The 16,542-nt window shown below is 38.3% G+C and overlaps 1 protein-coding gene across 1 annotated transcript in view; it reads left to right on the forward strand.

Annotated features, from left to right (window-relative positions):
* Window positions 1-1,045: 1,045 nt before the first annotated feature.
* The window catches only part of ELP2 (elongator acetyltransferase complex subunit 2), a 40,595-nt gene continuing 25,098 nt past the window's right edge, over window positions 1,046-16,542 (forward strand). Inside the window, exons 1-7 of the mRNA XM_075744641.1 lie at window positions 1,046-1,200; window positions 1,288-1,366; window positions 2,607-2,692; window positions 4,475-4,625; window positions 5,869-5,946; window positions 10,160-10,224; window positions 15,116-15,182. Coding sequence (XP_075600756.1) covers window positions 1,069-1,200; window positions 1,288-1,366; window positions 2,607-2,692; window positions 4,475-4,625; window positions 5,869-5,946; window positions 10,160-10,224; window positions 15,116-15,182 — 658 coding nt within the window. The 5' untranslated portion in view covers window positions 1,046-1,068. The remainder of the gene's footprint in view (window positions 1,201-1,287; window positions 1,367-2,606; window positions 2,693-4,474; window positions 4,626-5,868; window positions 5,947-10,159; window positions 10,225-15,115; window positions 15,183-16,542) is intronic.

Raw genomic sequence — 16,542 nt, forward strand, 5'->3', positions numbered from 1 at the left:
GCAGAGGGGATGTCTTGAAGGTCCTGCTGAGACTCCTACACAGCCTGTGGGATAGCAGGTTGCATCTGCAGCCACTGGGAAATAGCAAAAATCTTGAGCCTGTAAAGTCAAATGGCTGAAACAGTTCGTAGCAAATCCGTAAGTGTAATACTCTCTCATGATCTCATTTCTTTAGGCCAGTGACCATGGCCATATTTATCTTTTTTGATTTGGTTTTAATTTCTGGGGCAGGGAGGGCAATAAATATATCAAGAAATCAAAAAATAAAAATGTAACAGAGGGCATTCTCGAATCTGCTATGATCTCATTTTTTGTCTTGAAAAGTTGTTACTCAAACCTATTCAGATCACCCCGTTGGGGCTCTGGCCATTGCTCAGTTGCAAATTCCCCTGATTTCTCTAACAGTTATTTTAGGACATCGTAATATACTGTAATATTAAATATACCCTGAGCTCAGTGACTTAAGAATGATTCTTTATCAGAGGGAGGCTTTACAGGTGACAGAAACAGATGAGAAAGGGACACAAACAACATGACCTCTGATACTCAGTTCAGCTCTTTCCTATGACACGTGGAAGTAACTTCTATGCGTGAAAAAAACCCAAACCGAAGAAGTTTAAAACTTTTCAAACCTTTGAGTGTTTGACAAAAGGTGCAATAAAGATTAAAACTCCCCCCCCCCCCCCCCCTACAAATTTCCCTCTCACTTATTTCTATGCCGCTGGGGTGCTGCGCCGGTAAGGCCCGGCCCGCGGGGCTGCCTCACACCGAACCCAGCGGTGCAAAACCCCAGAGCCAGGCTCTCCCCACCGCCACCCAGGCCTACGCTGACTCCCCCTGACCCCACGGCCAGGCAGCCGGGGCGGCCCAGCCAGGCCAGGCCAGGCCGAGCCGGCCCTCAGAGGCGCCGGCCGCCGCGCGCCTCGGGCAGCCTGTCGCCCCTCCCGCCCAGCGGCCGTGCGCTAGCCCCGCCCGCCGCCTCGCGCCTCGGGCCCCGCCCCCCTCGGGCGCCGCACGGGGTCGTTGCTACGGGAGCTGCGTGAGGTCACGCACGTGGTGGAGAGGAAGATGGCGGCGCCCGTGGAAGTCTGTCACGTCGCTTGCTGCGCCAACCGTGCGGGCGGCGGGGCCGTGTCTTGGGGGCGGGGAGGGCTCCTCGCCTTCGGCAGCTGCCATGACGTCGTCCTCTACGAGCCGGCGGTGAGCTGAGGCGCTGCGGGGCGGGGCGGCACCGTACCGGGACGGGCAGCGCGGCCTCACGCTCGGTGCTTTCTCGCTCTCCCGCAGGTGAGGCGGGCGGCCGCTGCCCTCCGCGGCCACACCGGCAGGGTGAACTGCGTGCGCTGGGTCCGCCGGCGGGACGGCGGTGAGTAGCGCGGCCTTCCTCCTCTCCCTGTCCCCTCGGGTCGGGGGGCCGCGGGCGGGTGTCTGTAGGGGCCGGGGCCGCTTCCCCTCGGGCTGGGGAGGGCGGGGGAGGCGGGGCGGTCGGCAGCAGAGGGGCTGCGGCGTAAGCTGAAGGCAACGAGAAGCTGCGGCGCTTCCGGCACATCGTCTCGCCTTGAGCCCGCCTTCCCAGCAGGGATTTTAACAGGTTGGCTTCGCGGGAATCTGACCCGCCAAACTCAGGTGAGCTGTCCGGTAAGCGAGGGGATCTGGTCGGGCTGTCTTCCCCGGGCCCCGCGGCCACCGCCAGCCCGGGAGGCTGTTTGGCCTGGGGCTGCGGTGGCTCTGACAGACCGGCGGCTCTGATGTTTGTGTTACCACTGGGCGTTTTAGTAGGGGCTTGGAGTTTTGCGTGTTTTGACTTTGTAAACTGATTTGCAATGCCTTTTAAGAAATCTCCGACTGTAAAGTGGTAGGTTGCATAGAGGTCATAGCCACGAAAAAATAATTTTTCAAGGTAGAAATGTTTGAGACCTTTATGAAGCTTTTGCTTGATAGCAACTCTAAATCCTGGAATTACTTAGTACAGGCTTGTCAAAGGCACATGTCCTTGCCCTTAGGTATTTACAGAAACTCACTGACAAAGAGAAATGGAACTGTTGATTAGACTTAATGCTATGTGCCTGTTGCTTTTTTGGGGGGCAAATACTATGGTGCTAACATTCCTTTTTAATAGTGATATAAACTGCCATTCTTTCAACTGGTTGCACTAAAACATTTTCTTCTTAAAATTGATTAAAATAAATTATTTTCAGGGAACTTGGGAATTAAATTTTCCTGTGAAGCTTTGACTTCTGTTTGGTTAGATTTCTCTTGCTTTATTTTCCTGTCCTCCAAAAAGATGAGACAAAAAAAAAAAAAGATTACTAAATTACACTGTTGGATTTGAGAATCTTTTTTGGAAAGATGTATTTATCACTTTCATGCAGAACTTTAAATATTCCTGTCACTTTTCTTGTTATGTTGTCTTAGAGAATACCTTTGCTCTTAAGCTGTCCTGCACAGTGCAAGTCATATTAGCCATACTTTATTTTGATGGAAACTCTGCTTATAGTTGATACATGATATTTTGTGAGCAGTAAACAATGTAACTACTTATGTTGTTGGCTGCTGTTACAAAGTAAGTGTTTGCAAAACTTACCACAATCTATTTTTTTTTTTAGCTTCTGAAACAGAGTTAATTTCTGGTGGATCTGATAAACAACTCATTCTTTGGGAATGGAAGGGAACAGGAACATGGAATAATCAGGTAAGCAGTAAAAACCTCTTTTTGAAGCTTCCCCCCCACCCCCCCAGTTTCTCACATACCACAAATTATCTGTTTTGCCTGTATTTCTCATTCATACCTCTTTGTTTTACCTTGACTATTGAACCCCATGTGTGTCTCCTTCAAATTGTTGGTATTCTGTCATACTATGTTTTACTTTAAATGTTGTTTCTTTTCTGTAGTTTTTCAAATCAGCTTTCATTAAGAAATTAGCTAACCAGTCATCAGGTGGATTTGTCTAGCATGTCTAAAAGATCCTGTTTGCCTGTTCTTCAGACATCAGCTTTCTGATCGCATATAGCACTTTCCTTTAAACTGCCTTAAAATCTTCAAACCATGAGGTTTAATTTTAGTTGACATTTTTCTGTACTCTTCTTCCTTGTTTCTTTATGTCCATTTCTAGTGATTTCTGGTCAATCTGTGGAACAGCGTAGTGTTTGTATATGGGTTAAGTTAGGGTAGATGTTTAAAAAAAACCCCAAATCTGTGCAACAGTTGAGTTTTGTCAGTGAAATTGAGAAAAGTAAGGACACATGCTAATTTATTATTCATACTGTAAAATGTTAAGCAAAAAATGGAGTAAGGTGTAAAAGAACCTTCAGAAAGAACTGAATTTTAGATTTAAAAAATACTTTAATTTATTATCCAGCTTTTAAAATCTTACTTACTAAGCATTGGTTTGTGAATGGTTGTGTAGGTAACCCATTTTATAGGCTATCTCAAACTAGATTAAACTTGGCGTTTTAAAATGCACAAGAATGCATGCTAGGGGGAAATGTACCTAGTTTGATGGGGAATGTTCTCAGAAGTGAATAATTGCTGATGCTGATCCATTGTCACTGTTTACATAGTTATTTAAAATAACTTACAGATTTCTTTATTAAGCTTATCTGCTGATGAAGTGCACAGCCCTATGGCAGTCTTTGAAAAAGAATGTGGCTAAATGTGCACATTTTAACAACAGTTCTAGACTAGCGTAAACTTTTTCAAACAGGCAAAGTTCTATAGTGGACCAATCAAAAATTCTTATTGGGGCCTACTAGGTTGTATTTTGGAAAGATATGTCAAGTTCGTTTATGACAAAATTCAGATAAATGCCAGACAGCTTCTTGTCACAGAATTAAAAGCTTCTCCTTTTGCTCTTTGTGTCTATGAAGAACAGATCAGATTACAAATTCAATCACCTGTATTCATCAAGAAATTAGGTACTTAAGTGTAAATTTTAGAGTTTTTGTTTTTCATGTCAATATTTTGAAGGAGTAAAAACTGTTTTGATTTGCGAGAACACATTAAACATTGCTGCTAGAGCTGCTGTAGCTGCTACTTATTCCATTGTGTTCTTTGCTCTGTCTCCTTCACCAAGGTTCTCAAAACTTTTCTGAGATGTTCTTTAGGATGAGGGGCAAGAGGAGGAGAAAAAGGATTGCAAATCTGTTCTTCCTAACTTCTCTACTGTTTCCAGATTTCCTTGAAGAATGGTGAGGTTTGTATAGTGTACGCAGGAATATTTAATTCTGTTCAGCTTTGAACAAAATCTTATCAATTTAATACTCGTTATTGCTGTATCCATTCTCTGTGTTTTCCTAAAGTATGCTGTAGCTTAAGTATAGCTTGGCAGATGCTCTGCCATTGCAGGCATGCAACTTGTTTTCAGTATTAAATTATTTTATTTCTTAAAATGGCTTTAAAAATTCTCTCAGGTAAGTTACTGGAATTTAATTTTGTTTATTTGTATAACTTTGTAAAACTTTCTGATGTGTTCAGCTTGTGAAAAGCATTCCTCTCAAAGGCCATGCTGAAGCTGTTTGTGCTGTGGATGCTGTCTACCAGTCAGATGAACCTGATTTAGATCTGCTAATAGCTTCTGCAGCTTCTGACTCTACTGTGAGAATCTGGTCTCGGCACAGTTCAGAAGGTAACTTTTTTTTTTTTTAACATTTGCGACAACATACTGGCTTAATAAAAGTTCTGAATGCTTATCCATTGAAGTACTTATCTAAGTAATAACATCTTCTAATGCAATTACATTGATTTTTCTTCAAACTTTGGTACATCAAACCACTGCATTGCTCTTTGAAAGCTGAGGGTTATACTAGTTTAAGCTTTGGGTCAGATTTGTTCTGCAGAATGATTTATCTTTGTTTTTCATCAGTGATACGTTGGCTGAATTTACTTGTTTCTTCTTAATATGTATTCAGAATCTGATAATCTGAACCATCGTTTTGCCCTGTAATGTGGGGACTAGCTGTGTGTGTAAAGTAAAATTACTTCAGAAAATTATTAATGCTAGTATTAGAAGGGTGAGGTTAAACTACTCAATTGAGTCCAATGAAGTGTGGGATAATAGGATTTTGACCTTCTGGTGAACTAGGCCCTTGCTTGGGCACATGGGAGAATAGCTCTTTGAAATACATAAGAAATAAATAGGGTGGATAATCTAGATTTAAAGTGTTATTTGCTAGTTGAGTTGTACTGACTGCGTCTCTCAAGCTACTTTCTTCCTTATTTGGTGTATTTGAGGATTTCACATTGCCCTACCTACATGAGAGAAATAGGTGGGAATTGCCAATCTTCAGTCTCGTGTTCTTGAAGGCGTTTCTCATGCTCCCAGAGAACACCATGAAGTCCCATCCTTTCCTTTTTGTCTTGCTGTTGTGGGTTCCAGTGGTGGAAGGTCCAATTCTGCTTCTGTAGAGAGGTTTTTCTGCTATCAGGTTGATTACTCTGATCTTGATGGCTTAGCAGTTTAACTGCTTCTAGGATCTCAGGGGTGTTTGCGGGAAAGTTGATTTTTCTTGCTCATCTCTGTCTGCTCTTCTAGCAAATGGATTCCGTTTTAGCTTCCTGTGTAGTGAATGTTGTTGCCACAGGATATAACTTGCAATATTTATCACTTCTGATGTGTTACCACAATGAAACTGTATGACTTCAATACTCAGTGGAGAACAGTGATTTATCTTCTAACTTGGCTGACTCTGGATGAATTTCTGTGGCCCCACAGAAGATAACATTATTATTTAGGCTTCTGAAAAAGTAGAAGTTATTCAGCTCCTTAAAATAAAATTGATTGGGAAATTTACTACGTAATGTAGTAGGAAATGACAGTGCAACAGTAATACTTAATGATGAATGAGATCAACACTGTTCTTGTTTTCCAGCTAAATGCATTGAAATTCTGCAGTTTGGAAATGGATTTGTTATGGATGTCTGCTTATCCTTCTTGCCTGGAAGCAATGGTAAGTACAGCTGCACATCTTGAATATCAATGCAGGAAATGTAAAATCTAAGAAATCCCCCAAACAGATTTTCATTTGACTGACTCCACACCCTTGTGCCATTTTTTTTGTTTGTTTTCTATGGAATCAGCATAAGCTGATGCTTGTTTCTAAAGATTTTCACTGAACTCTTAGCGGTTAGAAAAATACTGGCTGATTACAGTATCTTCAAGATGATGGTCAAATTGAGTTCTTTAGTTGAACTCAGCTTAAAAGTAGGGTAACAGGGCTGTAAGTGGATGGGATAGGATGATGCTGTTAGTTTCACCAACTCTTTGTGGTGCTGCTGCTTATGTTTGCTCTTGTTGTTTGAATTGAAAGGCAAGATCCAGAAAAAGAATCTGGAGGCCTGCATCAAAAATTGAGGATTAACAAGCAGTGTAAATCACCTGTTTGGTCTTAAATGTGAAAAAATTTAGATGCTGAACAAGTTTAAACTCACTGTTCAGTATGGTTTATATAGTTTTCTATTAACATAAATGTTCAGCTTTGCAGTTTGCCACAGATATATTTTTCCGTTGCAAAGCTGTAGAAGTTTTTTTTTTAAAAAACCTAAATGTATCCTGTAGCGCAATATGAGCCAGATACATGTGTGGAGTTAGGTTTGTGTGTTGTGAGAGCCTTTCACTAGGATGGAGGACTGCCAGGCTCCCAAGAGAAACAAAAGCTTCTTACTGTATCTGGAGTTTTTCAGCTATTCACTGCATGTGTTCCACACTGATATGTTGTTTGATTGTATGCCTCCAGAGCAGTTACACAGAAGCTTATTTTATTCTTTGGCTTGTGATAACTCTGGGAGATATTAAAGCTCTATCAAGATGCGTTATCCCATTTGGAGACGCTAATGTCTGTTTCCATGGTGTGTCTGATATCAAAACCAGCATCTGCACTGCTAAAGAACTTTAAACCACTCTCTCTACTTTTCCTGTAAATATACGGACAGGTGGTTGTTGAGATGAAGTTAGAAGACTTGAGGATAAATTAAAATCATTACCTCTAGTGTGAATTTTTGTTAAAAGTGAAGTGTCTGTGGTGCCAATTTAATGAATATAAAATTAATATTGCAAAGCAATAGATTATTTCTTCATTTATGATACTGTACAGGTCAGAAATTCTCACTGTAATGTTCGAGCAGTGCATCTGTTTAACATTGAAATCATATTGTATATAAGTGACCATTCATTATGGAAAAACCTTAAATGAAGGTTATCATATTAATTCTTAAAACAAAATGCTCCTGAAACCAAAATTGCATGGAGTGCTTGAAGCTTCTTTAAATGGTGGAATAGGAAGCATTTTGTTTTGCTGTGAAAATCTTGCAGAGTCCCCAAAACCCAGTGTTGCTTAAAGTTGCGTTCAGAGCAGGACAAACCTTTTTCATGGCCTCTTCCCATCCCACTTCAGATTAGTTATCCAAAACAACACAGTGCTCATAACCCGAAAAAGAGTACTTTACTTTTCTAAAGAACTGAAAATATTTTCAAATGAGAAATTATTTGCATAGGTTTTGTATGGAAACTTAAAAACAATTCTTATGTTTGTTTTGAATGTCAATTCCAGTATGAATGATCTGTGCTGCTAAAATTGTCAAGAAACAGTTTAGATTTTGAACATGCTTAGAACCATTTCCCCTAGAAATCTAAAAAGGGGCTTTTAATAGTGCATAGCCATGTTCTGTGTTTGCTTCCTAAACCTGACATAGTAGTCCATACAACTGAACTGTTTTTGTTCAGAGGAGTATGTTAATTCTGAAATCTAAATAAAGTAGCTTAAAATATATTATTAAAAATATCTCACTGCTGATCATTTTGTCAGACACATTAATCTGTAATGGCAATTTGGAACTTTAATGAGCTTCAGGGAAAAATGATTATGATAACTTTAGGAGTTGCTTTGAAATCTTTATGAAGGCTATGTTGGCAGCTGTATTAAGATTTAAAGAAGCTTTTCTCTTGAGGACAATCTATAGTTCTTAAGTCAGGAATTAAGTACAGAATTACTTTTCTGAAAGTCATAAACTACTCTCCTGAACTAGAAGCATTTACAGTAACCTCTAATTTTACCAAGCAAAGAAATTTAAAGTTTGCATTGAAAATTGATTCATATGTAATGGATACTTTAACTTTCAAAAGATATTGAAGTTCATGATGATTAGTATTTTAACTGATTGTCCTTGAAAATAAATTATTATTTTTTTTTAAGAACCATTTTTGTGAAGAATTGCAATGGGCAAAGCCAATAGACTGCTCATAAAAACCTGAACAGTCATTTGCAGCTGGAATATAGCTTAAGGTCTTTGCTGGCAGCCTCTTAGTTAAGGATTTTCTTTACAGTTGTTTTCTGAGTCTTGAAGAAAAGCTTCCTACTGTTTTGTTTGGTTATTGCTTTTTGCCTTGCAATGTCTGCAGAAACTCTATTTCTAAAATGCTGGGAATAGGATTTGCTGTTTTACAGGTCTTGATCAGCTCTTTTGTCATATACTGTGATTCTTCCTACCACCTGCATAATTGTGGTGCTGTAGTTTGGCCTCTGACGAATAAGAATTGTCTCCTCAGAACTGAATTGCAACAGGTGAAAAAAAAAAAAGCGAGCAAACTTGAAAAAGCTTTGCTGATCACACCATCCCCATTTTAATTGGACCACAGTTTCCAACTATTTTTTTTCTCTTTCCTTTGTAGGACTTTATCTCAGTCAGATACTCTAGAGCATTTATATGAAAAACTATATACTAGTCTGTTTTTGCCAGTTATATACTTCTTGATAGAACTTTTTGAATGAGAACCTTTGCATTTATCTCATACAGCAACTAGATCGTAATTCTCTTCTTGTTTTTATTAGTCAAACTTTTTTATTATACAACTACTGTAATGGCCCTTAAAATGTATTTCTCAGGAAAGGATGATACAGGCTCCAAGAACATACATTTTATTGTATTTTGTGGAAACCCCCCCTCACTCTCGCCCAGTTTCCAGGGACCTGAAGACCTGGTTGTCTTTCAAAACAGCGTATTACCTCCAGTCCAAAGCAGTCTTTTCTGGCCCCTTGTAAAGCAAGGAGGAGATGGAGGTGAAATGTGACTTAGAGGTTGGAGAGAAGCTACAAGTGATAGAGGTGTAAGAATGTGAAATGTGACTTAGAAGTGCAAGAGTAGCAGCAGATAACTAGGCACAGATTTGGTACAGGCAGAAAGAGGAAATTAGCATAGAGGATAAACTTATTATGAATATTCAAGTTGACTTTTTTTGGTCTATCCATGATAAAGATAATTTTATCTCTTTAAAGGGATGACATTTAGTTTTTTTTTAAATGAAGTAGTTGATTTTAGTGAAATTTAGTATTTTGTTTTCTACCCAGACTTGAGAAATGCTGATATCTAGCCCTGATACCTTATTTCTGCATAATTTTCTAATTAATTCCTTTTCTTTTGCTATTTCAGTCCCTAGCATTACTACTTCATCCTTATGACCCAAAAAGAGTGGAGTAAAGGTTAACTATTTTTCCCCAACATTTTCTGTAGGAGAGATGAACCAATACACAGCCTAACTTCTCTTGTCTTCCCCTTAGCCATAACTTTGTCTGGTTTGATTCAGTAGACTGATGTTTTTTGTGCACTTTGTAGATAGCTCATAGAAGTAAACTACTATTCAAGACTTGAGTAGGTGTATAATAATGTTAATTGCTTTCATATCCTTGTGTACAGTGAGTGGTGATCTGTCTTCCTTTTTTGGTCTGCTTTTATTTGCCGTGTAATAATTATGTTACCTCCATCTATATACTTACTTCAGTCATTTTGTTTTGCTGCTTGCTCCTTTTCTATTTAGAGCAAATGCCTGTTGATATCAAGAAAATAAATGTGATTAATTAAAAATCTCTAATACTTGAACTTCCTACAGATATGTGAGCTTGAAGGAGACTACTCGTTAGCATCTTAAGTATTTGTAGATATTATTTATGTGCCAGTAAATTGTGAGTTTTGTATTCTTGAAATACTAGTTTATTTCAAACAGTATTAGGTGTCTAATTTAGAAAACATAAAGTGGTATCATACTTGCCTGTCTGTTTGTATTAATATATTGATACTATATTGATTTTTGCTATATAATTTTTCATATCCTAGAATATTAGATTTTGTAACTTGAGAAATAAAGACCTTTTTTCTTTTTTTTTTCCCTAGTACCAATACTGGCTTGTGGTGGTGATGACTGTAAAATATATTTGTTTATACAGCAGAATGGTCAGGTAATACAGGTTTTTTTCCTCTTACTCAGAACATTACTTAGTTCTTCTGTTTCTTTTCTTTCTTGATGATTTTTTTAGGGGTTCTTCAATAACTACTATCTGTCTCTAGATAGCCATCACATGCAACTACCTCTATTCAAATAGTTCATCCATTTTTCTAGGTAATGATGAAATAGACATACAGAATGTTGATGTTGGATTCAGTGCATAAAAGTATTAGTTTTTATTATTTTTTTGCCTGTGTGAAGATAGCCTGCGTTTCTTTTCTCACTGACATGAAATAGCTACAACTGTCCTTCTTTACAGAGTGTCCATGTATTGAATGGTTCATATGGAATTGATGTTACTTTCAGTCTATAAATTCTTACAATGAAACTGATGTGATTTCTATCCATGGAATTGTATGTTTGTTGCTAAGTATGCCCTTTGTGCTGAATGCTTCTGAATGTTGAAAGAAATATTTGAAGGAGTGTCTGATCTTCTAAAAGCATACACATTTTTCATGTATTATTTGGAAGCTGTAGTTATCTTTAGTTTTTCATATGGCTAAATGTTCCTTTGGAGCTCTACAAAGAAATTCTGTCCTCTCTTGCATCTGTTCAGAAGTTTTGTTAGACTCTAAAGCATGTGTTGAATGATTGTCTTCCAAAACAGAAGTCAGTGTCTCTTCTTTCTCTCTATTGCTCCCTTAAAAACCCCTTCAAACCACAAATGCTGCCCCATAATGCACCTATGAACATTCAGAAACTCCCAGTGAAACTAACGTACCTAGGTAGCACTTTTCTGGATTTGTTCAGGCACAGCCCCCTGAGAGACTGAAGAATAGATACTACTTCTGGCTTTTTGAGAGATAAAAGCTACTTTATAGATAACTTTGCCTGTTCACACTGCAACATACAATAATAAGATTTTTTTTTTTGTTATCCATAAAATAAATACTTCATCCTTTATCTGCGATGTTCAGTGATGTCTTGACTACTAAGCAGGAAAGAAGGGTTGCTTTCTTAGGGTGGTTTTTTTCTTTTTCCTTTCTACGTAGCTCATGAGTTAAATCAGTTTAATGACATTCTCTGGGAATTAGCAATGGCAGAATACCACTTAGTGTGCTAAAGAAAGACTTCTGTGTCAGGGGTTGTGCAGTTGATTTTCCTCATTCAAAATCTGAAGCTTGTTTTCTTGTATGGTTGAGATTAACAAATAATATGCAGTTTGCCAAAAGTGTTCAGAGATCCATAACTTATTTTGCCAGATGTTGATCAAACTTTTGAGTATAACGGCAGTCTTAGTCTTAAATGCAGTCAGTCTGTGGAGGATAAAGGAAGGTAATTGGACTATAAACAAGCTCCATCTTCAGCTTCATAAGCAAGTTTTATCCTTTTTTTTTTTTTTTTTTTTTTTTTTTTTTTGAGGTAAGAAACTAACCATACAAGAGGTGAGGAACTTTCTCTTCTTTTACCCATGTTATTTTTCACACATTTTCTTTCAGTTTTAGGAAATATTTACACCAGCTCTCCTGGCAGAATTGGAGCTCAGAGTCTCTCTTTTTTTAAATGAGGTGGCACTTCTGATTGGTGTCTATGTTAACTTTCCAGAACATCTCTTTTAGCTAAGTACACTGTACAGACCTCAAGAGCCCAAATTTGGTTCCCTGTGGGGTAAAAGTGCCTGCAGAGTGCATTACAGTTATTAATGAATGAAAACATTCTTGTGACCCTTCTGATGTAAATTCCTTCCTAGCTGCTAAAGGGAGGTTCTCCTCTTTAGCTGGGTTCTTTCACATTAACTGACACCTTTTTATGATTTCTGTAGTTCTACTTTTAAAGGTATTTGAAGGAAATGTCAGTGTCATCGTGTCACTTTTCATAAGAACTTAGTGTAGAAGAATGATTAGAATCTAAACTTCTGCATCCTTCTTGAACCGGCAAGGGCCTGTAGCTCTGTCCTGTTAATTGTGACTCTTGGAAAACTCTTCTTTTAGTTAATGTCTTAAAAAAGATTGTATGAACCCCAAGGTAGAATGTAAGTTCATAATGGGGCATTCTAATGAATTTTGGAGGGCAGTGTTATACTCTGAAGGTGGATGAGGCATCTTCAGTTAGCTGATAAAGGCTGCCTTTTGGTAAACTCATGAATTTTACAGTCGAAATATATTTATTCAGAAAAACTGCTTGGTTTTTGAAATTGAGTGGGCAGGCTTCAAATCCTTTAAGACTCTCTACCCAGAGATCTGTTCCTGTGTTAAGCAGTAGAGAGAAAATGATCTCTTTGCTTTTCTGAGTTCTTGAAAGAGGGTATTGATTTATAAAAGTACCCAGGGAAAAATCTTTCAGAAACCATTATATGTCTTCCTGCTTGAGATATTACAGGCCTATGGAGGGGAAGTAAGTAAACCAGAAGACCAAAATAGAGCTTTATAACAAAACATCTCTATGTTGAGCTTGGTTTCTGTGAGAAGATTTTGCTGTGCACGTTTGAATATATTTCCCCCCAAATAATTCGGCTTAATTGAAAAGTGGAATAAGAGAGTAAGAGTGGAATAAGATAATTCAGGCTCTTTCTAATTCTACAAAACTAACAGCTGGATAGAGGAGGGATATCATGTCTAGCATCTGATGGAGGAAAAACTGAGAAGATTTGGACCTCTGTACATTATGTGTCAGTTGCCAAATTTGCCAAACAATACTACCAGCCTTGTCCTGAAGGACATGTACCCAAGGTGCGGGCAGAGTTAGTTGTGCAGAGGGCACTGGGCATGTCCACGGACAACCAGACTTCGTTAGTTCTGCTACCTACGAACAGCTTTATTCTTTGCCTAGAAGAAAAGAGACCAGAGTTTTGGTACGTAAAAATGTTCAGAAATTAGTTGAGAGGCATGGGAAAGCCTGTGAAGTAGGTGACTTGGATCATGAGTTTTGTTAGATTCAGTTGTTGGTACTGTAACTTCCGAGTATCTTATGTATACGGTAAGAACCAAGGGGAAAACTGAAATAGAGAAAGAGAAAGCCGAGACTACAGAAACAAAATCTGTAAAAATGAGAAGAATGACAGCTCAAAATACTTGCAAATATAACCTAGGTAATAATAAAAACTTTGACTGAATCATTTAAAAATAATGACCATGTGCATCTGCAAGAAGCTTTAAATTGATGCAGTTTTAGAACAGAATACATCTGAAGAAACTGCATGTGTGATACGAAGCGACACAGGCTGAAAAGAAAATGGCAAAAACAATAAAAAAAATGCAAGCGGAGGGCATAACAGCAACATTACTCCTTGCTCAGTTTCAGTAGACAATTTTTATTTTTATGGGAAACAATATCTTGAAAATTTTGAGTGCTTTTTCTATAGCACAAAAGAACTGCATGCTTGACTTAAGGCTAAGTAGTGCCTAGAAGCCTATTTGGGAAGTGAATTAGAAACCTGGGGTGGTATTAATGAATCAAATGAATTAGTTTTACTCTCTTTAAAAAGAAAACAAATGTCTGTTTTTCTTAATGGTTCTCTTTGATATGAGAAGATGAGGATAATTTAAAAAAACTCACCCAGCACCTTGAAATTAAAAATTATTAGATGTGTGTTTAGATTAATATTAAAATCAAGTTTCAGGAGATATGCACACTGTTCAACATAAAAGGAACCATAAAAGACAAGAATGTTAGCAACAGTTCAGCCTGAACCAGTCTTTGTCAGGAATAATTTTACCAACTAACCTCGATGAATGTAAAATACAGAGCATTATGTCAAAGGTCATATAAAATGAATGAATAAATAGATGTTTTGTCTATTATCTGAAATGTGAATTCTTAAAAGATTTTTTTGATGTATTGCCAGAAACAATAATAATAGCAATAATGAGTGCACCTTTCTTATTGTGTTTCTCTCTTTTTTTATTATTTTTTAAAAATTATTTTATTTTTTATTACAGAGGGAAAGAACTCTGTCATTTAATCTTAACTCTTAGTAGGCCTAGGTAAGGGATTTAGCAGAATAGAATGCAAGAACTAATGTCAGTAACTCATTTGTACTAAACTAGCATTTTAACTGTAATGGTTATTTCAGACATTTTAAGTCAACTTGGGATCAAAATGTGTCATGGAAGTAGGGCTTTTTCTGGAGAAAGAAAAATAGAAATGGTTTAAATGCTAATTAAGCAATGAACACTTCTACTTTACTTGAATCAAAACAAAATGGTAATATTATATATGTTATGAATGAAAGTATACTACTAATGAAAGTTCCTAATATGAAATTGGGACTATGTTTGCATTCCTGTGTTCTTGAGCCTGTATTCATGCGGAGGTTTCCATCAGCAGATGCAGTTCTTGCTGTGTGCCTTCCTTAGAAACTTAGTCAATAAACTTAAGAAACATAGGGAATATTTCTGGCCCCATAAGTAATTCTTAGTAATAGTATTATATTACAAATTAATTATTGAAATAATTTTAAAACATCTACCCTTCTTTTTACACTTGATTTTACCTATATTCCCTTTCCATCTGCAATTGCATCTACTTCACACGTAATACAAATTATTTACCATGTCATACCTGCATTACATTATTCTTTGTGTACCACTATAAGCCAAATAAACTTAAAATTTTCATCTAATAATATAGAGAGACTGTAGCCTCTTAAAGGTGAGCACCTTAAATTCTTATTCTTTCCTGCTCATATATGGGAAGTGCTGTGATGTGACATGTGTTTATCCAACGGTGGCAAAAGCAAAAAAGGCCTATTTAGGATCTGTCAGTAAATTACAATTCTTAATAGCAGCTTATTTTTCCAATTTCAAATAATAGAAGCTGTAAACAAAAAAGACTTGAAAATCCAAAGCTCATATGTGTGTGGTAATTAAGTACATTTCTATGATATAACAGGAATTTTTGTTCAGTTTCAGAAAACATTAATACTCCCTGGCCACGAAGACTGGATAAGAGGCATTGAATGGGCAGTCTGTGGTCAGTATGAAAGATGAATAAAGTGGAATACTGGTTTAACAACAGTACTACTGTTTTACTCCTCCAACAGATGGTTTTGATGCACTGTAGCACTTAAGCTCTTGTGGTTGTGAATATTGTTTCTGAGATGGTGGTACAAAGATTAAAAATCAACATAGAACTTTGTGTCCTGTTAAAATATAAGAGTTGTTGAACCAATACTACAGTTATATTTTAGTTATCAAAACTATGGCTACAGTAGGATTGATACAGAACACTCGTATCTTGTGTTTGCATCCCTCATTTTGTCTCACTTGCTTCAAGTATATTTATCTAACTAGTAGCTAAATGCAAACAATTAGGAGTTTTAGCAACTCGTCCTTTTCAATATGCAAATATCTGTATCTGAGTGAGGAAGAAGGAAGAGTTGGGCCCTTTTTCAAAGGGGGGAAAGAAGGGAGAAAGAGTGCTTTTCTTCTCACCCTTTTTTTCTTTTTTTTCTTTTAAGAATAGGAGATTAAGAGGAGAATCTATTCAGATGTTAACTAATGTCATGATATAAAACTGGGACGAGTGGCTGATACACCAGAAGGCTGCGTTGTCATTCAGTGAGACCTGGACAGGCTAGAGAGTTGGGCGGAGAGGAACCAAATGAAATTCAACAGGGGCAAGTGTAGGGCCCTGCACCTAGGGAGGAATAACCACAAGCACCAGTACAGGTTAGGGGTTGACCTGCTGGGAAGCAGCGCTGCAGAGAAGGACCTGGGAGTCCTGGTGGACAAGAAGCTCTCCATGAGCCAGCAATGTGCCCTTGTGGCCAAAAAGGCCAATGGTATCCTGGGGTGCTTTAAGACCGGCATGGCCAGCAGGTCAAGGGAGTTTATCTTCCCCCTCTGCTCTGCCCTGGTGAGGCCACATCTGGAATATTGTGTCCAGTTCTGGACTCCTCAGTTGAAGAAAGACAGGGAACTACTGGAGAGAGTCCAGCAAAGGGCTATAAGGATGATTAGGGGACTGGAGCATCTCTTGTCTGAGGAAAGGCTGAAAGAGCTGGGTCTGTTTAGTCTGGAGAAGAGAAGACTGAGAGGGGATCTCATCAACGCTCATAAATATCTAAAGGGTGAGTGTCAAAAGGATGGGGCCACACTCTTTTCAGTGGTGCCCAGTGACAGGACAAGGGGCAATGGGCACAAACTGGAACACAGGAAGTTCCATCTGAACATGAGGAAAAACTTCTTCACTTTGAGGGTGACCGAGCACTGGAACAGGCTGCCCAGGGAGGCTGTGGAGTCTCCTTCTCTGGAAGGTCCAAACCCACCTGGACACAATCCTGTGCAACCTACTCTAGGTGATCCTGTTTTAGCAGGGAGGTTGGACTAGA

The sequence above is a fragment of the Balearica regulorum genome, chromosome 2 (genome assembly GCF_011004875.1).
Source record: "Balearica regulorum gibbericeps isolate bBalReg1 chromosome 2, bBalReg1.pri, whole genome shotgun sequence".
Classification (NCBI taxonomy): Eukaryota; Metazoa; Chordata; class Aves; order Gruiformes; family Gruidae; genus Balearica; species Balearica regulorum.